This window comes from Acartia tonsa, chromosome 3 (genome assembly GCF_053477335.1).
Source record: "Acartia tonsa isolate MP-2025a chromosome 3, ASM5347733v1, whole genome shotgun sequence".
In the NCBI taxonomy this organism is placed as follows: domain Eukaryota; kingdom Metazoa; phylum Arthropoda; class Copepoda; order Calanoida; family Acartiidae; genus Acartia; species Acartia tonsa.
The window spans coordinates 52,222,393-52,250,159 of NC_137262.1; the positions used below are offsets into that span (position 1 = coordinate 52,222,393).

Here is a 27,767-nt window from a genome sequence, read left to right on the forward strand (position 1 = left end):
CAAAAAAGCTTAAAAGGTAGTTCTTAAATCAAAATCTTAACTCAATTATTTACTCTACTTACTTTGTTTTTGAAGCTGAAAGCTCTTACTTTGTTAACCATTTTTAGTTTGGTATTTATGTCGTTGATAAATCTAGTTATCCTAGCTCTATTATGAAACTGTTTTTACTTTGGTGTGTTTAATCGTTTCAGTTTAGTATTACAATTCTTTAAATCTAGATTCCACATCTCTCCATACTCTCTCTAGTTGATTAAATAATCCAATTAAGTTAAAATTTAATCAAAACTGTGCTAAAAGGTAAATTAAATGCATAAGTTATACGTATCTTATGAACCTTATGAAAACTTACATAGTACTAAGAGGTTTGCCCCAAGAGGTTTGATCAAACTAATTTTTCGTGTTTTAGATTTTAAAGAAAATTTTTTTTTTTTTTTTGGGGGGGGGGTATTTTTTATTTTTTTGGGGGGTTAGGGGTGTCCCTAGAAAATAGTTATAAACCTTCCCGGGACCTATGAGAAGCTACCCTGTAAAGAAGAACCCAATCGGTTCAGCAGTTAGCAAGATCCTTCTTTACAAACAAACAAACAGACAGACAGACAGACATCGTTCTACTTTGTATTATAGATTGTAAATAGTCATTTGCACGGTGGTTTTCCTCAAAGTTTCAGTCGAGCACAGAATCCCTCCCTCGTCTTTTGAAATAAATTGAAAATATGTGAGGGGTAGTTTTGTATGTTTGTCTATTACTTTAGAACGGTTAGGTTAGAGTTTATTGGTTACAGGGAAGTCCCACAGGGGTTAGGCATAAAAAATATTCTTCCTCCATTATTTTCAGTTTATTTACCCTAGTTGGGAGAGGAGGGGGGGAGGATTTTGTTATTTCAAAGATTTCTTAATAAGCTAGGTATTTATTTACAAAAATCAAGATGTTTTATTATCCAACCGCAGTTGTTAAAGTTTGAGTTGTTGTTGGTATTTGAATTATTTTGTCGGCTAAACCTTCATAAAGCAAGACCATTAAGAATGCCATTAAAATGCATTAGAAACATTAGAATGACGTTTTATTGTCATTATGGAGCAGTATACACATTATTATTGAAATTTTTTTCTCAAAAAGCAAGGCTTTTCTATATGTAGGGCCTCTTCGTTCGTATGTTAGATCTCTTCGTCAATTCATGCATGTTAGAATTGTCCTATCGATTTCAAATTTCGGATGATGATTTCAGTAACAGTTAGGTACGATTAAGATAGCGTAGCAACTCTATAATTCTTACCATAAAGTCCTATTTATCTCGTGTTTGTCTATGTTCCGTTTGATCTCAGAGTTTTTGGCTTTATGGATGTTGGCATCCTTGTTAGTATCATACTTTTTGTAAATAAACTGATAAGGACATTTATGAAGAACTGTACTTTACATATCCATTTGGCATCTGTTTCTGAGATTTAAATCAACACAATTGCTATTATTCATAGGCCTTTTTAAGTAATTAATTAATAATCAAACGCATACATTAAATGTTATTTTAATGAATTGACAGTTTAAAATAGGTTTCATATTTCAAAATTGACGATAAAATAACTATTTAAAGCATATGATATCGACGGATTGAGATAGAAATTCTTAAACTAAATCTTGTTATCTGTTAATTTTTAAGGTACATTGTAGGCTAATTGGAAGTATTTTAAGCAAATGTTTCATATATTTTATATTTTATTTGGAGTATCTTTGTAGGTCAAAATAGCAGTCACAGGAGACGTTCAACGTTAATGACCTGCAGGATCATACCTGGAACCTGAAGTTGACTTTGACACTTTTCATTTTATCTTTTATTATCTTATTTTTCTTTTAACTTTTAAATGCTTTGTTCAAGTCCTAACAAAATTATTTCTCTGTACCTGTACCAAAGTTTGTTTGAATTATGTGCCCACTACACTGTATCTGTCAAACGATTAAATTATAAGTCATTTATGTTCTTTTACACAGTGAAAATGAAACAGATATATAGGATAAGTTTACGGGACATCAAAAAGTCTTGAATATATATTTTTCAAATATAGATTCAAGGAATAAAGTAAGTTTTCACCAACCCCCTGAAATGAAAATGATGAAATGCATTTTCTGGTTTTACAGTTTTACTTAAAAGGATACAAGGATTGGGCAATGGACTGCAAATTAATTATGCCTCTCAATTCTTAAGTTCAAGAGCTTGCCCTTAATATCTAGAAAATGTTAGGTCTAGGGGGGAGAGATTACTGTTTCTACCATATTGTCCTCTTCCTTCCCGGATTTAACACGACTGTCCTTTACAAAATAATATTTAAACTGAATGGATTTTGGTCATATAGTAAACCAACCTAGTTACAGACTAATCAAAACAATTTTTAGTTAGTGCAGCTACTATAAAGATAATTATACTGTTAGCTAGAGCTCCTTTATATATTTGTCAGCTATGTCATTATCCATATTCAATAAGCAAATAAAATCTAAAATATTATTTCTAAAAGTTGAATTAATATTAGCTAGATTTTAGTAGATGAACCTTCTTTTAAATATTCAAGCTAAGTTCAAATCTTGTACTGCTTTATATAAAACCGTGAATTATCCCTCAATCACTTGCAAAGCACATACTTTTCCATGTTATAATCTATACTGGCGGCTACACCCCTAGAAGACTCTAGAGGCACTTAAAGATGGGTGGGAGGGGGGGTTGGTAATTCGAACCCCCCTCCTTAATTTAAGATTTAAAAAGAAAAAAAATTGGGGGGAAGGTCATTTTTTGAGGAGGTTGGAGATAGCCTCTCCGAAACAGTTAATAGCCTTCCCTGGACATATAAGAAGCTTCGCTGTAAAGGAGATCCTTCGCCAAAGACAAAAAAGCTTACTACTTTACATAGTAGGATTAAAAATAAAAAGAAATTAGAAATTTTTGTTTAGAAGTTAAAATATTCTATGAGGTCATCCAGGTAAATTCTAATAGATAGCAGGGATATAGGGATTAACAATGGACGAAAAGTTAATACCTTTTATTTCATGTGTTTTATAATCTTTTAAAATTAGGGGGAGGAAAGGGATGTGAGTTTTTATAACCAGCGCTGTCTTTTAAGCTGAACATTGGACTGTAAATTACTCTGGTACCCAAAGTTTTATAAACAAGCTCTTTTATTAGTTAGTTCAGAACTTAGGGTACTTTTGTTAAAACTAATTGGTAAAACTAATCTTCAGAAGTGTCAGCTTTGTTTATCAATAGTTAGGATGTACGTTAATTTACCAGTCATTATCTTATCCCTTGCTATCCGTGTATAAATTGTGTGAGTAAATGGATTGTGGTCACTGTTGTCACATCCGTCACTGTCTTATCCCTTACTATCCGTGTATAAATTGTGTGAGTAAATGGATTGTGGTCACTAGTGTCACATCCGTCACTGTCTTATCCCTTACTATCCGTGTATAAATTGTGTGAGTAAATGGATTGTGGTCACTGTTGTCACATCCGTATTTATCTTATCCCATAATATCCGTGTATAAATTGTGTAAGTAAATGAATTGTGGTCACTGGTGTCACATCCGTCATTGTCTTATCCCTTACTATCCCTGTATAAATTGTGTGAGTAAATGGATTGTGGTCACTGGTGTCCCATCCGTCATTATCTTATCCCTTGCTATCCGTGTATAAATTGTGTGAGTAAATGGATTGTGGTCACTGGTGTCACATCCGTCATTGTCTTATCCCTTACTATCCGTGTATAAATTGTGTGAGTAAATGGATTGTGGTCACTAGTGTCACATCCGTCACTGTCTTATCCCTTACTATCCGTGTATAAATTGTGTGAGTAAATGGATTGTGGTCACTGTTGTCACATCCGTATTTATCTTATCCCATAATATCCGTGTATAAATTGTGTAAGTAAATGAATTGTGGTCACTGGTGTCACATCCGTCATTGTCTTATCCCTTACTATCCCTGTATAAATTGTGTGAGTAAATGGATTGTGGTCACTGGTGTCCCATCCGTCATTATCTTATCCCTTGCTATCCGTGTATAAATTGTGTGAGTAAATGGATTGTGGTCACTGGTGTCACATCCGTCATTGTCTTATCCCTTACTATCCGTGTATAAATTGTGTGAGTAAATGGATTGTGGTCACTGGTGTCACATCCGTCAACCTCAGGGTGTAGCTACACATTTCAAAACAGATTTAACACAACCAAATAAATATATTTTGCTCTTTATTTTAGCATGAGAAGTCTCATAAATTGTCAGCTATGACTTTTTTTATGCCACAAACTCAACATAGATGATATTCAATAGTTTCATCTAAATCTAAATGACTTTTAGTTTATGTCAGCTATGGATAATATTTTCTAAAGCAATTTTGTCCACAATAAGCATTAAAATAAATTGTAAACAGGTCAAAAAAAACATTTTAAAATAGGCCAAACTATAAAAATTTATTCTCTCTACTTCTCATTGTAATTTTTGTTGTTACAGAGAGGAAGATTCTTAACCAGAGGTTTATTCACAATAAATTATTGAGTGTGGATGCTTAAGTTTAATTGAAATAGAAACCAAAAAAAAAATCTTTTTTTCGTGTAGAAAATTCCCTGCTCCTAGCAATGTACTGTAGCTGCTTTTTTTTAGAAAGTAGGAAGATCATTTTTTTGTCATATATTTTTTATAGACTGACGGATGGACAGACGTTGGAATTATAGATTATCTTTGCTTCTAAAAGAGTTATATGGTTAAATGATATATACCAGGGAGTAAGGGAGGGGACAATGGGCAATTAATTCAATTTAAGAGTTTTCAAAGACAGGCCATGAAATTCACACTAATCCATAAAATTTGGAGGAAATTGTAAAGGGTTTGTTCATTAAATTTAGAAAATTATAAACTAAGAAAAAAATCATGCAAAGCGAAATCTCGTCTTGTTTTTAAAGTTGGAATTATAGATTATCTTTGCTTCTAAAAGAGTTATATGGTTAAATGATATATACCAGGGAGTAAGGGAGGGGACAATGGGCAATTAATTCAATTTAAGAGTTTTCAAAGACAGGCCATGAAATTCACACTAATCCATAAAATTTGGAGGAAATTGTAAAGGGTTTGTTCATTAAATTTAGAAAATTATAAACTAAGAAAAAAATCATGCAAAGCGAAATCTCGTCTTGTTTTTAGATGAAATATATTGAGCTTTATAGTGCGATTTTTATCTTACAAGATTATTGGACCCAGCCAACTGCTGGCTGGCTGGGCAAAAATATGAACCAATACGCCAGCCTGCCCCTTTTTTATCCAGTTTATTTCCCTTGCCCCACGCCCCCACCTCACTTCTTCCTTTTCCTATCGTGTGCTTAAAAAAAGGGAGATGGGAGGAGAGGGGAGTGAAATAGAGTATGGAGCAGTGTATTCTCAACTCTCTGTCTGCTAGATTTAAAACTAAAACAACGAGTAGCGGCATTTTATGCGCTAGTACCCAAACTCAGTCAGAAACTGCTAAATTCTTGCACATTCCCTTTAAGCCAGTACCCAAAGTCTGAGACTACTAAAAATTGAATATTCGATCCATTGTCCCCTCTTTTACTCCCTGGATATATACTATAAGATTTTCCTTCTTGTTTGCCTTAAATTGTATTATTTTCATGGACATAAGAGATAGGTCAGTTGATAATTCAAACACCAACCCTATGAATTGTCTTATCCTGCACACCCCCAATTACAATAAACAAAATTAACCCTACTGCAGATTTAAAGTATTGATGGTTTGTACAACCAATTCAAGATTTCATAAAATACCCAAAAGTTTTAAGCTAACGAATTAGAGACCGTGTTTAGAAAACTTTGGGGACCAGATGAATAACAGTCCAATGCCCCTGTTCATTATATTAGATGTAAGGGTGGATTAAAGTAAATTTATCTTCCATTTACTTCTTCCTCCCTGATATACTTAACCCTTAACGGTCGGGGGGGGGGGGGGGCGTTGAACGCCCCCCCTTCCGGTTTTTTCTATCTCATTTTCTGTGTGTGAAAGATAAAGAGCCCAAACTGCTTGACTTTTTAAGTATGGGTATGACACATCACTGAGAGTTGGAATTTTTTGAATATCTCCATCCTGGCGGGCACAGGATGCCAGCAAACCTGGCAGGGTCATCCAGGTAAAGAGCAAAAATATTTTTTTGACTAAAACAAAGCATTTTATCATACCAAAATACTAAAAAATCCTCTAGTAGTACATCCTTATCTGAAATACAGGTGTTCAAGTAACTTCAGGTTCCAGGTATGATCCTGCAGGTCCTGATCCTCCAGGTCTCCAGAAATCTTCTAAAGGCTCCTGTGGCCGCAATTTTTGACCTAGAGACTTCAAATTTTAAACTTAAGCTTTTCTTACATGTCTACATAACGTATTAAAATTTCATGAAGATCCGCCGCCGTTTTCCCGCCGACCGCCGACTGCGGCGGCTGGAAGCTGCCAAGTACAGCTGCGGCCGCTGAAATTTATATTTTGATATTTCTAATGTAAAATTTACACAAAAATAAACATTTTCTGCAAAAAAATTTCTTCTAGCTTTAAAAATAAAAAATTACAGCCGTTTGAAATTTTTAAGTAAAAAAGGACCTAAAAACAAAGGTTGTTAAATAAAAGGGTGAAGGAAGCGAAAATTGACTTAGACTTATAAAAGGTCGGAAATTCATTATCAAACAGGGGACTTGCACAAAAAAAATTTGCCCTCTAGCTCTAATAGGAACTGTGATAATAAGGGGGGGGCGTTGAACGCCCCCCCCCCCCCGACTGATTAAGGTGCGGCAAGGGGCCCGACTGTAAAGGGTTAAGATTACAAACTTAAAGTTTGCACTGAGAGAGCTCAATATTCAAACTTTAAATAGTTCCTAGATGATTTCGTGGACAGGGGATAAATTTGCATTAAAAAATTTAATTATGATATTGATATAAACCAACAATTGAGTCCGTTAAGATTCGTAAATGGCTTTGCGGACCGTCCACAATCACTTACAGAGTATCCAGGGATTTGTGTCCAAAGCCGGTCGGCCGCACGGTCTGGTCGCACCGGCCCGCCAAACATACACAAAAACGGCGATTTTTGACGTTTTTTGCACACTCTGTAAGTATCATAATCGTCTTCCTAAAAAAAACCTCCTAAATTTTTATTTTTATAACAAGAAATGTGGGTGCGAAACATCCTTGCCTCTTTGGGGACGAAGTCCTCTTAGACCAACAAAGAAACTTATTTCACTTTAAAAAGATAAAAGTAATTTAAAGGGGGGATGAGGGGGACGCCTCGCCACCAACTGGAGGGGAAAGTCCTACCTCTACTCCCCATTTTGTTCTAAAAAGAAAAAGTTTAATATTTTTTGGGGGTGTAGGTTTATAGAAGTTATATTTTTTGAGAGGGTAGCGGTACCCTCCATCAAAATAGTTATAAACCTTTCCGGCACCTATAAAGGAAAAGGTCTAGCGGATAGCAAGATCCTAAACTACAGACAAATAAACAGATAGACATAGTTAGCTACTTTAATATAACTAATAAGTATTTTTAACAAAAAGAATTTTCATTAGAATTTATTTCAATTATTCATTCTCTTGTATAGATTGAAACATTTTTATACCTTATCCATGCAACACAACGTCATGTTGCGTAGTTTTTAAATCCGTGCATTTGTAAGCTGTCAAATTTATGCAGGAAAAATAGAGTTTTATTTTAATTGGATTATCTTTTTTGATCTTCTGACTCCTTAAAAATAGTTATAAACAAACGGTCTTGTGTGTGTGTGTGTTGGAAGATCTAGCTAGCCGCTGGACCGGTTAGAGGTCTCCTAAACTGTTTGGCTTCTTACAGGTTTTTATGCAAAAAAAAAACAAATTTAAAAAAAATCATGTCCCCTAATCAAGGACGTTTATCGAGAAGGGGTAAATTGGTATTTTAACCCTAATTTTTTAATGTTATAATACCCCCTTCTTGACAAATTTATTACTCTCAATTATTTTGAGGTTTTTTTAGCCCCCTCAATTAGAAAATACCCCCCCTGCAGAGATTTAAAAAACCTTGGATGTCCTTGCCCCTAAATACTTTTATTTTCTATTTCAAAAACAAAAAAAGTGGTAAACTACTTTCACCCTTTTCCTTTATTTCAGTTGCTCCTAGAGGCCTATTAGGGCTAAGGAGTTTTAATCTGGGATGATAAAAATAATAAATCCTGTTATTCACAGAGTAGCCTCGCTACTAAAAACACATTTTGCACATCTCAATTGAAACAATAATAGAATTAAAGGTTCAAATTGGATTTGTTGTTTTAACTCTATGTGGGTTAAGCACTAACACAGATTTAGTTTCATGGTTGATAGTTTGAATTGAGGTTTTGTACATTTTTTGGTAGGCATTATGTATTGTTAATTTACATTAGATTCTAATTGGTCATTATTTAAACCTTATGTAGTTATTAAGTATACAATACACTAGTGTTCGTTGCTGGTCATTATTTAATATCTTTAGTATAATGTATTTACGATGTAATAATAAATCATACAATACTCTAGTGATCGTTGTTGGTCATTATTTAATCTCTATATGATGCATTTACCATGTAATTACAGATTGCAATTCTGTAACCACATTATAAGGTCAGATAAACTCGGAAGACAGAGACAGATTTTACTCTAAGATAAAAAATGGTGGGAAAACAAATAAAGGTCGTCTTCAGGATTTACACACAAATGTCGTATTTAATTTTTAAAATGGGGTATTCCTGTTCAGTTTTTTGTTTAGGAATGAATATTTCTTACCCGAAGGAATAAATGATGGACTGATAGGTCATCATTTATTCACGAGGGTAAGAAATATTCATTCCTAAACAAAAAACTGGACAGGAATATCATTCTCATTTAAACAAAAAACTCATTTTTTATGCTAAAATGTGGTTTAATTTTGGTTTTTAATTTTCATTTATTTTCCGGCTATGATCAAGTTTCTTTTAATAATTAATAAAAATTCAAAAATCTTCCAAAAAAAATTTAAAATCTTCTAAAAATGACTACCTCCGGGAAATAAATGATTACCTCCGGGAAATAAATGAATATTTACATCCACTATTTAAGGGGTTGTTTATATGGAAATGATTATTTTGTTTGTGAGCTAACCTTTCCTAACTTTGCCAGGCTGTTTCCGTTAATCTCTCTTCTTATATCCCTGGACAATTTTTCCTGTAGTACCTAGTAGCTGTATGTTGACATTCACAATTTTAATTGGTTATGTTGTTATAATAATATTTGCTTTACCAAAAAGATTTTTATCTACTATCTGAAGCTATTCTAATAATGTTAAAATTGCTATTAAACAGAGCAATAGTTGAAAGGCCATTTGGAACTTGAGAGCTATAAGTTGAGATTTTAATTTATTAGTTAGTTATGATAACTATTAGTTAAAATAAATGAAAACGATTTTATTTATTCTCTACCTAACATGCTGTTTTAAGAGTAGAATACCTAATGTACCAAATCTCTCAACCAATCATATTTGAATTAAGAAGAAAAATTAGATGTCACTAAGTTGATATAATAATAGCTCAACAGTTTAAAGGCCATTCGGGACTGATTCCAATAAGTTTATGTAACATATTAAATAATTAAGTCCACATGGTATATATTTGTTAAAATGAATTATAAAATGATTTTTATTACTGATATATGCTGATTTGATTTGAATTAAGAAAAATAAATCAACATTTCCTTAGTATCATTGTGTTGACATAACAATAGCTTACAAGTTTAGCAGAGTGTATTGCAATGATTTTAATCTAGCGTCCATAATTTACAATGTGTCAGCCTCCTGAACAAAATTTATTACATTTAATAACATACCAGAAAATTGAAAATTTATGAATGAATTAAGTTTATAGCTAAAAAAAAAGTTCAAAATTTGCAAATAAAACATATTGGTTTTTAAAGATTTATAAGCTTATTTTATAAAAATGTATTCAGTCTGACTAAATTTTGTTGTTTCTTGAAATTGAATGTTTGAAACCTAGCCAAACAGCAAGACTTTTTGTCTCCATCAGTACCATTCTTGCAGTAAAGTAACAGGATGTCAAGTAACATGATGTCTATCTGACTATGTGTCTGACTGTAACGAAGGAACTCGCTAACCGCTGAACCGATATGGTTCTGCTTTACAGTGTAGCTTCTTATAGGTGCTGGGAGGGTTTATAACTATTTTGGAAGAAAGTGAAAGAGCTCCTAGCAAAAAAATACACAACCCCCCAAAAAAATATTTGAACTTAGAAATATGTAGATAGATTCAACATTAAAATTTTAATTTGAGGATAAATTACTAATCTTAAAATTGCTGATTTGTAGATCATAATTGAATCACCAATCAAAATTATTTAAGGTATTTCACGTTTTAAATAAAAGTACATTAAAATGTACAAAAAATATGTTGATATTTATGATTAATTCCCCCTACCACACTTCCTTGAAAATCACCTAATGAAATACTCTTCTTCTTAATTTTTTTTATGAATTTTAAATCTAATTAAAATTAGATGCTAAATACAATTTTAGAATTATTTCAATTCAAGCTTAGGCATTAATTTTAGCTAATAGGTCCTATTTTTTATTATTTAGTACATATATCTTTAATTATATTAACCTAATGTTTCTATTAAGCTGACTACAGAAAAGTCTCGAAATAAAATGCCAGAAAAATAACTTTTTTTCAAAAAAAGAATATTTTTGGTACACTCTACTGCATGTGAATTATATACAATAAACTGCTGAATAAAAGTATTTTTATGATATTTTATAATTAAACAAAACATGCCATTAGTTTCATTAGTAACCTTACAGTTATTTGACATTCATATTATTAGTGATTCAAATATTTTAGTTATTATTATGATACATTATGTTGAAGAAAGGGTCGGCAGCTGCGTTTAGTTTTATTTATGTGGCTTCGATACAGATATTTAAAGTGAAGCATTTCTATAATTAGGGTCTGTCTGTCCTTAGGTCCGTCTGTAACGGTTAGCACTTGCTAATTTAATTATAACTTAATTATAACCATAACTGATTTTCCTGTCTTAGATTTTTAATCTAGAAATAAAACAATGCTCTTTTTACAGAGTTATGCTGTTGATCTATTGTATTGATACTTAATTTGTTAAAATTGTAGGCTTTATTGATCTTTTACTTCATTTGCCTTTTATTAATTGTAGAGTAGATCAGCTGGCAAAATGGCTAGACTGGTAAAATTAGATATACATAATATCAATTCAAACATTTCAACTATCAACATTTTCTTTAACTTTTGCAATAAAACTTTTTTGTCATTGTGGTGATGTGTTTGCGTGTGTGTGTTTGTTTGTGGGGTATGTGTGTGTTTGGGTGTGTGTGTGTGTGTGTGTATGTATGTGTGTTTATGTGTGATTGTGGTGTTTGTTATATGTTTAGTATATGAATGTAGGCATAGGTCAGTCAATCTGCCAACATATTTGATTAATTGTCCTTCTATATATCATAATAGAAATTAGAACTACATATTTCAGTCTGTTAACCCACGTTAACTAAAGAATTCTCGTTTCTGTAGTATTTTAAATTGTAGATGATGAAGTGTGGTGTTTTGTTATTTGTGGCAAATTGTCACTATACCCTCATTGGGTGAAGCTCCTAGAGGCTATGTGTATAGACACCAGAAATAAATTTTGATAATAGCTAATTAATTATTATAATTTCATCCAGTACCACTTATTTTTAATGACAAAAGGTAGGTTTTTTTAAGAATGAATGCCAGGTTTTAGGAGGTTTCAGAGTTTATATAAGTTTCTTTAATTTTTTTCCATTTCCCTATCTCTGTATTCATGACGACTAGACAGTTAGTTGACTTTCTTGGTAAATAAGTTTCCATGTCATACAATGTAACAAATCCTAAGCCCTCAGACAACCAACCACTTAATTGCACGTTCTTCATTTTTAACTAGCGGCTATGCCCCTAGAGGCTTCTAGTGGCACTTTAAATGTATTTTTTTAAATAATACGATACCTATCTATGTTGCTTTTAAGTCTCTACGATACTTTGCAATGTTGCGTTCAATGTACCCTAACAGACAAACAAACAGACATCCTGTTACTTTAGTATAAGGATAATTAAAAGAAGTTTTTTTGCATTTTAATTTTTAAAAGCTACATTTTATTGTATTAGTTTCGAGCAAAGATTACAATAAATCCTATAAAAATGTTATTTAAAAACTACAAATTATTGGACTTTTCTAATTAAGATAATTTGACTTTAGCAAAGCAGTTGAGTGTTGTATATTCTAGAGGGATGTATCATTAGACTCTAAATTACACTGTTACCGAATGTTTGAAAACCACGGTATCTTATTCGTTAAATCAATGACTTTGGGCTTTTTTACTGAACTATGATTGGTTGGTTCCACGGTAATAGTGTCCAATCTTTTCAACAAATAATTTTAGTCTTAATAAATTTATTAGTAGCTACTAAATGTCTTGATTGTACTTTAGTGTTTTTTTTGTGGATAGTCTCTTTTCAACACCATCGCCGTGTATTGTTCTTATATTGTATTAAAGGAAATCGTGTTTGAAAATTTGTGTTTTGCTAATTTTTATTTTGGTTGTTATTTAGGATCTTTGTAATAGATCTGTTGTTTTCCACATTTGGGGTATTTTTATATTTTTCTGTTCTTACATACGATAAAAAGTACATGTTCAACAATTTTATTCATGATTCTTGCTGCGCAGCATCTCTATACTAGAGTATGTCTGCATGTCTGTCTGTCAAAGAAGTAACTGGCATTTGCCAACAAAACAACTTATTGACCTCACAGAATAGGGAGGATTTATATCATTCTGTTATTAAGGTTTTTAGTAAATGTAAGAAGCAGGGGCGTCCAAGCTTTTTATTTTGGGGGGGGCAAAATTTTTTAGGGGGGGGGTAATTCGTGTTTGGGGGGGGTAAAATGGCGCGCGAAGCTCGCCGCAAATTTTTTTTACCCCCCCCAAAATTTTTACCCCGGGGGTAAAATTTGCTTGGGGGGGTAATTACCCCCCCTGAAATCTGTTGGCAGGGGTAAATTTAGTTTACCCCCCCAAAATTTACCCCCGGGGTAAAATTTTTTGGGGGGGTAATTTAAATTTTATTAAATATATAGTATTAAAAATGCGCGCGAAGCGCGCAAAATTTTTTTTTATTAGAGATAGCCACCCCCAAAAATCATTTGGGGGGGGGGGTAATCGCCCCATTACCCCCCCCCCCTTGGACGCCTATGGTAAGAAGTTTTATAGAATAATTCGGAAACAAAAAATCATATATGTTTTGACTTTACAATAAGCCGACAGAACATTAAGGTCTTCAATTGTCCGGATCTTACCTATGTAGATATGTAGGGGAAATTTTGTGCCTGGATTCTTATCTATGCTTTATTATCTTTGATTTTACTTATTATTATTTTATCTATACAACTGGTACACACTTTTACGGAGCAGCTAAGACTTTGTCATTTAATTTTAGTTATATTTTGGCTGTCTAATTTTATAGAGTAGCTTTACTTTACCTTTAATTATGCAAAGTACTAATTAGAAGAAGAGAAAGAAAACTATTTGTACAGTTTCTGTATTAACAATATGTAATTGTCATTACTACTTGACTTGCTGTAGAATTACTGCGGTACTTTTAATTGTGAAGCTGCTTAACACACACAGGGATAGAGGAGACATTACAACTCTGGGGACCTTCATTGAATTTTGATTGGTTGGTTCATTTAGTTGAGTGTTAAAACGTTTCAACTACTAATATTTTGTAATCTATAGAAGGGGTAATTTTGTGTGTTGTACATCAATATATCGGCTATTGATAATCTTCCTCTTGTACAAAATCTAAAAGAGTAGAGACATACCCCCTGAATCATTTAAATCTTTTTCTCGCATTCATTCGAATCCGGTGGATGAGAACCGGTTCTCATCCATACGAAAAAACTATGTCTAGCATCGTATTATATCCAGCTTTCTACGAATATAAAAATGTACAATCAAAGGATTAAAACCAGTTTTTTAGCCCGTGCCTTCGGGACCTCGGGGCTAAATAAACTGGTTTTAATCTTATAATTGTACAGCCAATATCCGCGGAAAGCTGTTTATAATACGATGCGAGAAATAACTATTCTAACATGATTATTTATGAGATTCCTCAAGCGGCTAAGGACGAATTTGGTAGTTACAATAAGCAGTATAATTTATAATAATTGGCACGAGAAAAAAGGCGTGGATACTGTAGAATTTTTAGTGTGAAACGACATAAAGATACTTAATATAACGGTTTGGCAGCCGTGACTAAGCCTCAAATTTAAAATCGTTTAATTGAAAAAGAGGGATTGTCATAGTTGGGTCAGGTTTAGACTTCCAGCTGAATTATAAAATTGTAAAAGGTTGATTTTCCTGCTTCATATTGCAAAGAAAGAAGCTTGGTTGTAGGATTTATGTTACCAAGTTATAGGATAGATTCGCTACAAAATATGATGTAATGTCTTTTGTAAGTATTAATAAGTCAAACTTTTCCATTAGAAGTCAGACCAAGTTTCTATATTTTTCCTCAAGATATTAATTTGTAATTAATATGTGTTATAATACATGGATAAGATCTATTCTACACGCGCAAACTAATTGCTTTCTTGATAAGCATATAGTTACTGTAAAAATTAAACCTTTTAATTTACTATCCGCGAAAAGCTGTCTATAATATGATTACTGCTTTTTAAAAGCGAAAGTTTTCTATAATTAGTGTCGGTCCATCCGTACGTCCGTCCGGAACGTATAGCTTTTTACGTTAATTTAGGTATATTAGAATTGTCCTATCGATTTTAAACTTTGCATGGTGATTTCTGTAGTAGTAAGGTACGATTTAAAAAGAATAGCAACTCTATAATCATTACCAAAATGTCCGTACGTCCATTTTAAACATGTTGTTTATTTTACTTTTTTAACAAAAAATTCTTATGTGATCTAATTATCCGATCGATCTGATTTTTGGTATACTGATTCCTGGAAAAACAAAATACAATATTATAAGCGAAGAAACTCTATAATCAAGTTCTAAATATGTAAGTATGTTCATAAACATTATGTTGTATCAAGCAGTCTTTCAACAAATTAACTTACAATTTTGCTTTGACTCTTAAACATTTACATTCTGATTATTCAGTTCTGACACTATACAAGTGTTAATGTCCGTTTGTCCTACCGTTTCTGTGCTTCGCTTTTATGGATGTTGTCATCCTTGTATTTTGTAAAACTAACTCTTAATTAATGGTTTAGGGAGTGTGGGCAGCAGGTTATTTTTGTAGGTTTTGCCTTTCTGTTGAATTTGAAAACACAATTTCAATAGTTATGTCGACAATCTAAAACAAACAAAAGTGGTCATTACTTTCATATTACGATCAAAAATCTCTTTCTATATATATAACATCCATTAAAGCTATATCAATCCTAATGGTACAGAGAGGGAGGGGGGTATGCATTGAATGCCTCCTCCCCTCTTCGGTTTTTTTTCTTCCCCTTTTTTAATGAGGGCTATAACTAAGTGACTTTTTATATATTGTGATAACACATAACTGAGAGTTTTTTAATATCCCCGCATTTACAGGATGCCAGCAAACCTGGCAGTTTCATCCAGGAAAAGAGCAATAAAATGTATTTTACTTAAACAAAGCATTTGATAAAATTATAAGATATCTTAGCAGTAACTCCTCCAAGAAATATTGAAATGCAAGTGTTAAAGTAATTTCTTATTGGGGAGGGCGATTAAGATCCGGCAGGGGGCCCAACTGTAAAAGGTTAAAAATAAATTAAAACTATTATCCACTATTTTTATGATAAACAAGCACAATTATCTAGCGAAGTAATAATAATATAAAACAGTATTACTGTTTACTCATCTTTTTAATCAAAACTGTATTACATTTAATAAAAGATGATTAAAGTCCCTCCACAGATTAAGACGTCATACGATAGAATAGCCAATGAGAGGTCAGTACACATTGTAATTGACCAATAGTAACATTTATGCTGGCCTCTCAATGGTTATTCTATCGTATGACTTTATAATCTGTTGAGGGACTTTAATCATCTTCTATTAAATGTAATACAGTTTTGATTAAAAAGAGGAGTAAACAGTAATACTGATTAAATTTCAGAATGTTTAACAGAATTTGAGTGTAAACGACACTGATACCCAAAGATTCTTAAATATATTCTCTAATTTGTTGTCTCAAAACTTTGGGTACCTTTATTTAATTTCAATTATTTGGTTCCAAACTAGTGATGCCCATTCTTTTCAACCAATAATTTTAATCAGCATAAGAAAATTTTTGTTTAAAATCATTGGGGATCTACATTATTTCTAATCCATTGTCTTATCCCTTAAGAAACCTGAGCTGGATCTTTAAAACATTTTAATGGTGCGCTAAATCATCCCGCGCAGAATTTCAGCCAATCACAGCGGCGCATTTTACGAAATTTTACGAAATGCGCCGCTGTGATTGGCTGAAATTCTGCGTGGGGTGATTTAGAGCACCGTTGAAATGATATAAAGATCCAGCTCTGGATATATTAGCACACCCATTATAAGAGTTATTTATGCAGGGAGTAAGGGAGGGGACAATGGATCGAATATTCAATTTTGAGGAGTCTCAGACTTTGGGGACTGGCTTAAAGGGAATGTGCAAGAATTTAGCAGTTTCTGACTGAGTTTGGGGACTTGCGCATAGAATGCCGCTACTCGTAATGTATGTTTTGAATATTGCAGACGGGGAGAAGGGATAAGGGAAGTGGGGGGAAGGGAAATAAACACTCGTTGTGTTAGTTTGGAATATAGCAGACGGGGAGAAGGGAGAAGGGAAATAAACACTTGTTGTGTTAGTTTGGAATGTAGCAGACGGGGAGAAGGAAGAAGGGAAGTGGGGGGAAGGGAAATAAACACTCGTTGTGTTAGTTTGGAATGTAGCAGACGGGGGGGAGAAGGGAGAAGGGAGGTGGGGGCAAGGGAAATAAACAGAATAAAAAGGGGCAGTCATATTCTTGCTAGCAGCTGGCCGGGTCCAATAATCTTTTAATATAAAAATCACACCAAAAAACCTCAATATATTTCATCAAAAACAAGTTGTGATTTCACTTTACATGACGCTATGGAAATATATTATTCAATTAACAATCCCTTTAAAATTTCCTACAAATTTATTGGATTAAACTGGATTTCATGCCCTTTCTTTGATAACTCTTATATTGAATTAATTGCCCATTGTCCCCTCCCTTACTCCCTGGATTTATGCCTTCATTGGTGTTTGTGTGTGTGTGAGTGTGCACTTATTAGGACATAGTGACGTTCTGACATAACTAAGTTATAGAGTAGCCGTGCTAACAATAAAATGACTATCAAATGCGAATATTTAATTTTATTTCCATACAGTAATATCAAGTTACAATACGTAGCACCACAATGTTATTTCATCTTAGTCAAATACAAATTATTTAATTTTGAACAAGGATAATAAGAAGCGAAGCAATTAACATAGCTAAAGCGACGTTAAACTAATGCAAAAAAATTTAATTACCTTATCTTGAAAAAAATCCAACCTAAACTAAATTTTATTTTGCTTCATATGAAATTAATATTGGATGGTTGACTTGTTTTATATAGAGGATTAATTTAATAATTTTTGGTTCTCTAATTAGTATATAATGTACTGCATATTTATTTCAATATTAAATTTAAATTTCTAAAAAACAGTAAAACAATACTTTTTTATTAAACATAACAATGTTTGATGCATAACTGCTTTACAAGTTTTCTATGTTTGTTTGTCTTTCTTTCGGTCTTTTATAACATGTGTCTTTAGCATAGGTTTACTTTTATGTCAACTAATACAAATATGTTAATTTTGTACTTTATGAAACTAACTAAAATTTTCATCATAAGGTACTTTAATTTTCCTAGAGGCATCTATTTGTTAATTTGTGAATAAACTTTTATTCTATTTCAGAGAATAATTGCAACAAAATGAGAGGACAATATTTCATTCTCATACTATTAGGAAAATTTTAGCTTATTTATTTTCATTAAATTTAATCAAAGAGTAAATTGTGTGGTAAAAAACATTGAAATAACGCTTATTTATGGTATTCTAATTAATAAGTCAACACAAACCTTAGCAGAATGTCTAAATGTCGTAAATCTTCACGTAAATTTACTAATGTCTAAATAAGTTAATTACTAAGTCTTCAAAAAGCCTTTTAGTATTTTAAACACTTCCCTTACTTTTTATATAAGAAAAGGTTTAGTTATGAATGTAACAATTACTTTAGTTCTACTAACATAAAGACAATCACAAATTTTTGTTAATAATATTTTCCTCAAAAAAGACCTAAAAAAATTTAAGACTGTTGGATAAGGTCTATTACTATGCTAAATTGTACCTTTACATCCCTCCATTTGAAAGGTCTAACAGTTAGAAAATCTATAAATTTCGGAGAAAAAAAGAAATATCTTTCTGGCATTTTGCTCAACTTTTACATTAATAAATCATTTTATCAAGAATTTCTTAATAGAGCTTTTAACAACATTTTCTTTTACTTATATAAGAAAAGTGAAGTAAAAAACAATTATATAAACAATAATTATTATATTGTCCCATCACTTTATATTAGTAAACATCTTTTTAAATTCAGAAGATTAAAAAAAGTACTATGTAATTTGTATTATCAAACTTTGTTGTATAAGTTCATAATTTATATTAATCAAAGATCCTTTAATATTATTAGATTTTAGTAGGTTTTATTAGCTTTTATGAATTTTAAAGATTTAAATCATATATATGCTAAACCTCCTAAATAGGATTGATTTTGAACTCTGATAATGTACTTGGTCAGACTGATGCAAATACAACAGCTACAGATCCTCCAACAGCAGTTCCTTCTACTGTAACAACAGATTCAAATACAGCAGTCACTGATCCTCCAACAGTAGCTCCTTCTAATGTAACAACAGATTCAAATACAGCAGTCACTGATCCTCCAACAGTAGCTCCTTCTAATGTAACAACAGATTCAAATACAGCAGTCACTGATCCTCCAACAGTAGCTCCTTCCAATGGAACAACAGATTCTACTAACTCTACCGAAATAACAGATTCAAATACAGCAATTACTGATCCTCAAACTTCAAATGTTTCTACTGTAACAACAGCTGATCCTGGTACTGCAACAACAGAATCTAATACTACAAACATAGATGCTAGTACTACAACACCAGCAACAAATTCAAATTCTTCAACTATTGATGGCAATAATTCCACTGATGACTCAATAATTGATCTGACTTCAAGTATGGCTAGTTTGACCACACCTTCAGGAATGAATAGAATAGTTATTTCTTGAGATGCCGAAGGCACAGGCTAAAAAATTAGTTTTATCTTATGATTGTACATTTTTTCATTTGTAGAAAATTGGATATAATACAATGCTAGACATAGTTTTTTTCGTATTGATGATAACCGGTTCTAATCCATTGGATATTAATCAGTTTCAAATAAATAAGAGAAAAAATATTTTAGTCTTTATTGTGGATAAGAAAATGAGGAATTTAAATGAATACCATATTTAAAGCTTATAGGAGCTGAAGGCCTACAAGGACCAACAAAAATATTGATTATTTGATCATATTTATTATTGTTCTCAATTTCCATCCATTTGATGTATGTATTTTTTTTATTCATTGTTACAGGAAACTTTTCTGAAATCACCACAGTAACTCCTGATCCAAGTAACACTGAGGATGACACTGTAGTTGATAATAGTACTAGTAGTACTGCAGGCAAAACTCAAGATACCACAGACTCAACTCCTGTCAATTCCACAACTGCCATTGGAAATATGACCACTACAGACACCACAGCAACAAATGGCACAACAAATACTGCAAATCCTACAACAGGTATTTAGGATGATTTATAATTAGTTTTTAGTCAATCGTATTCAAGAATAGTGTATATATTAACTTAGATATTGCATTGTAAATACACTAAACCTTAATTGATAATAAAATTAATTACTTTTCTATATTGTGCACTGCATGCTTTAGAGTAGATTTAGATTTACAAATAAAACCATCCTAACAAATTGAACATACAGTAACATCTGCAATAAGCACAGATACAACAGTAAGTACTGATACAACAATGATGCCCTCAACAACCATAATTGTAACATCAGAAATGACAACAGTACCTGTTGAAACAGTTGCCCCAACCACAATGGCCCCAATTACAACAATCACAACCCAACCACCAATTACCTTGACAACAGAAAAACCAGTCATTTCAATGACTCCTGTGTACCCAGTGCATCCAGTGACCCCTGAATACCAGGAATATAATCAAGCATACCAGAGGGAACCTGCAGTTCAATCTACTGAGGATCCACTTTTTGTCTCTGAAAAATCATATAACCCCCAAGCACCTCCCCTGCAAGAGTATCCATACTATCCAGTTGAAACAAAAATGGATAATTCTCAATCTCCAGTTGAGGATGGAGTTGACAATGTTTATAAATATAATAATTATATAAAACGTGAAGTAAATGCTGAAGAAATGAAATCAGGTTTGCAATCTTTTCTCAACACTAGATTTTAATTAGTCTATAGATTATGTATAACTAAATTACTACCAAATACAAATTGCAAAAACAATAAAGGATGTTTTTGTAAAGTCTATTTAGTAATTTCAAAAATGTTGGAAATTCAAAGTATTTGTTAGATTAAATTTTGAATTTATCCAAAGGTTTCCAAACTAAAAAAATATATAGTTACTTATTTCTATTTCATTCACTACTAAAAGTTGAAGGAAATTAGCAACATGTAATATGTAAATATTTTATTAATACACATAAGTTTTTCCTGGTAAAACTAAATTATTATACTTCTTCTTTAATTAAATTTAAACCTGCATTTCTATATAATGAAAAAACCTTTTCATTTGAGATTTAAAATGTACATTATTTGTTAACATTACAAAAAATTAATTTTAATTACTAAAGAAATTATTGTACAATCATAATTTGAAAAAAATTAAATATTCATAAAAATCTAATTAAAAACAAACAATTAGCATCGATGATGAAGCAGTCTTGTATTAATCTAGTCTACACTGTGTCAAATAAAAGATACTAAAAATAATATCTTTAATTCTAATGTTGTAAGTGACATAATATTGTAAGGTTATCTTATTCCAGAAACAGAAGTAACACATTTCCTTGATGAATTGAGTTAGGACTTACAGTCAATGTTAATGCAATTGAATTGAGAAATTCACTAGAGTGAAAAAAAGTATTTTACTTAAAGGGAGTGTGAGCGTAAAAATTTCTCATCTGATTATCAAATCTTAACATTTACTAAGCACATTTCACTACACTGATCAACCAAAAATGTCCTATTCACAAAAATATCCAGAAATAATGCCTTGATTTTATGGTATTTTGAGAGGAAAAAAGGGAAAAACAGGGAAAATCTGAACGTTTTTGTTTCTTATAATGTTTGTAGGGATATTTAACTTGTCATATATAGTTGAAACAATTTACTTACTGTTAAGGATTTATTTTATGCTATAAAATTGCCAATTCGTTTTTTTATAACGTAGTAATTAGGCAATAAAGACATATTTTAAATTCGTATTATTGACAAAAAAATACCTTACTGTCTACAAAGGGTTGAATCTCATAGGTTATATAAAATAATAATATCCTTTTTTATTGTGTTGAACAATAAATAACCCACTTTGGAGAATTAGTTTACACTTTTATCAGACTGTTTATAAAGAAATATTGCGTCTTTATTATTTACAAATTTGTAATTAAAGGTGGGCGAGAGATGGGCCATTTAAAGTTAATTGGATACTAATAAAAAACCTGTTTCTGGCTTTGTTATTGTATTTGGTTTTCAATAAAAAAATATTGCTTATTTTATCAATTTCTAAGTAACTATACATTGGATTAAAGCAAGGATTATGTTAAAAGTCAGCTTAACTGTTAGGAAAAATCTAGAACTATGTGAAAAAGTTTAATTTTAGCTATAATGGGAGAAAAAAGCAATTTAATGCACATTTTATATAATACGGAAAATTTCTTCCTTTCCCCGTACCTTATAAAAATCGTCGGAAAAAGCCGTTTTTTAAGCAAACAAAAGCGCGTTTTGCTCTATCTGTGAGATATTATGAATGAGATAATGTTAATATTTGATATTAAGATGAGAAAAATTTACGTTCACAGTCCCTTTAAGCACAATTTTATTTGAAAAACATTTTCTCAGGGATGAAGGGAAAGGCCATTGGACTTAAACTCAATTTCTTTTCAACTTTTATGATTGTACAGTAATTTTCAATATATGATTATCAGGGTATATACAACAGATTGATATAAGCTTCAGTGTACCCCTTCTTGCTAATTTATAGTAGCAAATATATTTTATAATTATTTTTGTCTGTCTGTCCATCAGTCAATCTGTAAAGCTATGTGAGAAATGTTACCTGGTTCATATATAGATAAAAAAGGTTGATTTTTTTGTGAAACTTTCCTAAACAAATAAGATTCAAGTATGTAAATATCTTGGTCTGTCGATCTATCAGTCAACAACATATGAATATAAAAAAATATAAACTTAATTTACCTGACCTCGTATTCTGGAACATGATTTTTTTGTGCTTTGCTAGTTATAGATGTTATCATATTTTTCTGAATTCTAATTATGAATTATCTATTTTAGTGAAAGAGGAAATATCCCAACCCTCCCACATTGGTACAGCAGAGGCACAAGAACAGAAGGATAAAAATTCAGGAATAAAATGAAAATCTATTTATAACTGAATGTGTATAGTTGGTGATTAGGGTTTTGATAATGTGACAACCATGGAAATTAAAAAGCGGCTTTCATAATACTTCTAGCCTGTCATGTGTAGGAGCAAAAAGGACAAAAGAATAGTTATTTCTCGTATCGTATTATAAACGGCTTTCCGCGGATATAGAATGTACAATCATAAGATTAAAACTAGTTTTTTTAGCCCCATGGTGCCGAAGGCACCGGCTAAAAAAACTAGTTTTAATCTTATGATTGTACATTTCTATATTCGTAGAAAACTGGATATAATACGATGCTAGACATAGTTTTTTCGTATTCATGAGAACCGGTTCCTATCCACCGGATTCAAATGAATACGAGAAAAGTATTTGTTTATCATGAGGAAAAAAACAGCAACTGATCAGAAACGATTTACAAAAATAATATATTTTGGTATGATAAAATGCACAATAGCAAGAACAAATAAACTGTGTTTTTAACAGTTGAAAAAAAGGGGCAAATAAAAAAAGTAATCAAAATAGAGCATTTTTCTTAAAATCAATTTTTTTTCTTGTATCATATCATCGTTAGGTTGAAGTCTTGTGCTATTTTAGTTTTATATTGGTCATACCATCATGCTCATTAGCTCTTGTATTGGCATTTCATTGTAGAAACAATGTACACTGCAAACAATGTACATACATATATCCTATTATATAAAGCAGAAAGCTTTTTTGTCTGTAGCGAAGCATCTCGTGAACCACTGAACCGATATGGATCTCATACAGTCCAGGGAAGGTTTTAAGCTATTTTGATTTTAAATTTAACCCATAAGTTGGTTTAAGGCTATTTTTCTGTATAACCCTTTAAATAAAGAGTTCCCTTGATGCTATGGACAAAATAAAAAATGGAATATTAGTAGTAAATACGCAAAAGAACGTGAGGAAACCTAGTAATTGTATAGATACTCTCAAACCTCTGAAAAAAAACACCACATATTTTTATCAGAGTGTTATTTTTCGATTAGTCTGGTAAATAACTATCACTTTCTTTTTAGCAGCTCAGTTCATCTATAATTGGAGTTTGTCTGTTTGTATATCCGCAATAATCTTGAACAGTGGTGTGCAGAGGGCTTTGTCAGGGGGATGCACTTTTCGGTTTGGATGCACCCCCATAGGTGTCCAACCACTTCAAGTGTGTCCGCGGATTTGCCATTTCTTTTAACACTCTCCTTAAATTAAAGGGGTGTGTGGCTTTTTTACCTTTACACTTCCTATATTGTTGTATTGGGAGGGTTTATACTCTTATCACCTTAATTTTGCCATGGGGGTGGATACAACCCTATTCTTCACGCCTCTGATCTTGAATAATTTAATATCTAAGATAATTTGTCTTGGCTATCTTCCAGGTTCTGTGAATTTATCTTCTGCGCTATTTATGTACGTTTATTTATTCTTGTTTTTCTTAGTAAATAAAAGAATTTTGCAAACAATTATAGGTAACAAAAGATTATCAATTACTGTTTTATTTGAATTCTATACTAAGAAAAGTTTATTGTTGGTGAAAATATTTTTATAACCTCTAAAAAAGTAATGGATAATCCCTCATTTTTATGACGTCACATGCTGATCTTTTGAGCGACTTTCTTTACTCACAAATATCCGCCAAAGAAAGAAAAACATGAATGGTCGGTCGGTTAATACTTTTATTTGGGGTTGCAGTTGACACCACCCTACCCTAGATATACCACACTTTTCTGGGATCTTGCCAAGTCAAGTATCAACTGTTGGGAATATCAAAGGATGACTCCATGCAAAATTTGAGCCGGATCCGGCCAAAACCGGCCGTGAATTTTATGAAAAACCGGTTTTTTCCGGTTTTTAGGGGGTATCTGTAAATCGATTCAGCTGGAGCAAAACCGGTTAAAGGTACAAAAAATTTTACTTCACATGAAATTTAGCCAATGCAATTGCCTACAAAATTGTAATTCATCATCAACTTGATTGGACAACTCTTTCCCCTCCTAAATGTCCCTTAAAACCTCGGAAACGGCAAAAATCGCAAAAAATCACGCCTTCGGCGGCAAATAACGGCTAAACGGTCAGCCGGAGGCGAATGAAACATAAATAAAGAAATGTCTGCCTCAAAAAGTTGTTCAACATCAAAGAGATGCTTGAAGTCTCTAAAACGACTCCTTCCCCTCCTTTAAGGGGAAAAACTGAAAAAACGTGATTTTCAAAAGTATGCCCACTTCGTGGGTGTGGGGGGCACTGAACCCGTCACCCCAGGGTCACCAAATATAAAGTCTAGGCGGCCCACAATGCTGAATTTTCACCAAGTGAAAGTCTTGTGTCATTATCTCTTATGAGAAAAAAGTTATTAATTAATTAAAATTTCAAATTGTGATTTTTTGATGGATTTCTTTGATGAAATGACAGGCCGGTCAATTTTTAGGCCATTTTTTGCGGTTTTTGGGCCGTCACGCCCAAACGGTTTGAGATAATCTCACGGGACCTTTTGCCCAACCTAAGTCTGGTTATTTGTGAGGTCTAAGAAAAAAAAAATCCCGGATTGGATGAAGCACGACGTCGCTGCGTGCCGTCAAAAATCGCTGGTAGGCTCATTTTGCCACCTCAAACCCTTACCTCGTGCCATTTTTCTGTGTAAAGATTATAATTATAATCTTTTGCGTAAGTCTAATTTTTTTTTCTAGACCTCACAAATAACCAGACTTAGGTTGGGCAAAAGGTCCCGTGAGATTATCTCAAACCGTTTGGGCGTGACGGCCCAAAAACCGCAAAAAATGGCCTAAAAATTGACCGGCCTGTCATTTCATCAAAGAAATCCATCAAAAAATCACAATTTGAAATTTTAATTAATTAATAACTTTTTTCTCATAAGAGATAATGACACAAGACTTTCACTTGGTGAAAATTCAGCATTGTGGGCCGCCTAGACTTTATATTTGGTGACCCTGGGGTGACGGGTTCAGTGCCCCCCACACCCACGAAGTGGGCATACTTTTGAAAATCACGTTTTTTCAGTTTTTCCCCTTAAAGGAGGGGAAGGAGTCGTTTTAGAGACTTCAAGCATCTCTTTGATGTTGAACAACTTTTTGAGGCAGACATTTCTTTATTTATGTTTCATTCGCCTCCGGCTGACCGTTTAGCCGTTATTTGCCGCCGAAGGCGTGATTTTTTGCGATTTTTGCCGTTTCTTAGGTTTTAATGGACATTTAGGAGGGGAAAGAGTTGTCCAATCAAGTTGATGATGAAGTACAATTTTGTAGGCAATTGCATTGGCTAAATTTCATGTGAAGTAAAATTTTTTGTACCTTTAACCGGTTTTGCTCCAGCTGAATCGATTTACAGATACCCCCTAAAAACCGGAAAAAACCGGTTTTTCATAAAATTCACGGCCGGTTTTGGCCGGATCCGGCTCAAATTTTGCATGGAGTCATCCTTTGATATTCCCAACAGTTGATACTTGACTTGGCAAGATCCCAGAAAAGTGTGGTATATCTACCCTACCCCCCCCTTAAAATTTAACCCCTAAGTTGGTGGTATATTTTTCTTCAACCCCTTCGTTCATTATCTATGATTTTTACAAATTAGAAACTTTTTGAAATTTCACATCCAAATGCGGGTTTTTATCTCGCCCAAAAAAAGTTTACAAAAAAGCTCGTACGTCCTTGTTAACATATGATGAAGTTTAGTTTAAGTACAATTTGTCTTTATTCAAATTTACTTTAACGAATAAATGTTTTATAAATTTCAAGATAATAGATTTTCATTTTTTAACCACAGGGTCCTGCTTCCTTTTGAATCCAGTGTTGATGATGATATCCTTTACTTTTATAAGTTTTACCCTTCAATAATTTATATTTATATCCTTTGCTTTGTTTATTATTACAGTTAGAGCCACAAACACAAAACTTTTTACTAATCGGTTCAATTTTTGATAATTTTTAATAATAATAAAACATGAAAGATTGAACTAATATTTTTACATAGAATATTTTACATCGTATTTTAGACAACTTTCTTCGGATAGTAAAATAATAAATATAGGATTAAGCTCTGTTTTATTGGCCAAAAAAGGGCCGATGGTCTTGGCGAACAAAATTTGTAAAAAATTTTTAATTTCTATTTTATTATTCCTTGAAAATTGACTATAGTAGTGCAATACGAAATATGATTTTTCACTATGGCTCGTATACAGTGGATATTAATTAGTTTCAATATTTTTAAAAAATTACTTATTAAAAAAAGGAGTAAAAAGTAATGTATATGCGGCTCTAACTGTTTTTTAAAACGCTCCAATGAATTTAATTTTTATTAAGAGTTTAACTATCACTAGTAAAAAATTATACCCAGGCATTTGAGAATAAGTAAATAAGTCAGATAATTGGTAAAAATTTATTTTATATTGACAGACATTTTTAGCAAACGGTTTAAATAAGCGGTCACCCCCCTAGAAACGGGTAGGGGAATTTTACAGGAGGGGTTTTGGTTTTCCTACCACCATAGATTATGGATTTAGGGGGGGGGGGGAGGGCGTTAATTTAGGCAATATCTGTTGGCAGTTTGGAGGTTATTTATTCATGTAAAAAATCTCATATTTTTTTCTTGTTTATTTTGAATTTTTAATGGAAATTTAAATCAACATTTGTTTGGCTTATCATTTGTTTCTTATTTAATTTGTAACAATGTCATTTTTAAAAAGATTTAACCATTTTAAAGGATATATTTTTATATCTATAAAATTTTAAGTTAAATTTTCTTGTATCTATTTAAAAATGTAAACCGGATTAGAATAAATTATTTATTAAATTTTTTTTTGTTTTATTTCATTTTAAAGTAAC

At 32.2% G+C, this 27,767-nt stretch overlaps 1 protein-coding gene across 1 annotated transcript; it reads left to right on the forward strand.

Moving 5' to 3' along the window:
- Positions 1-207: 207 nt before the first annotated feature.
- Positions 208-27,735, forward strand: LOC145314552 (uncharacterized). Its single transcript, XM_080154520.1, has 7 exons — positions 208-297; positions 18,063-18,110; positions 18,911-19,426; positions 19,799-20,011; positions 20,209-20,676; positions 22,832-22,900; positions 26,707-27,735. The coding sequence occupies exons 2-7, from the start codon at positions 18,080-18,082 to the stop codon at positions 26,778-26,780; spliced, it is 1,371 nt and encodes a 456-aa protein (XP_080010646.1). The 5' UTR covers positions 208-297; positions 18,063-18,079; the 3' UTR covers positions 26,781-27,735.
- Positions 27,736-27,767: the final 32 nt, after the last annotated feature.

Bases quoted from the DNA above. Each gene is read 5' to 3' on its own strand.
- LOC145314552 (XM_080154520.1), top strand. From the start codon at position 18,080: ATGAGAGGACAATATTTCATTCTCATACTAT. The intron at 18,111-18,910 runs TAGGAAAATTTT...AAACCTCCTAAA, and splicing joins ATATTTCATTCTCATACTAT to TAGGATTGATTTTGAACTCT. The intron at 19,427-19,798 runs CAGGAATGAATA...TATTCATTGTTA, and splicing joins GGCTAGTTTGACCACACCTT to CAGGAAACTTTTCTGAAATC.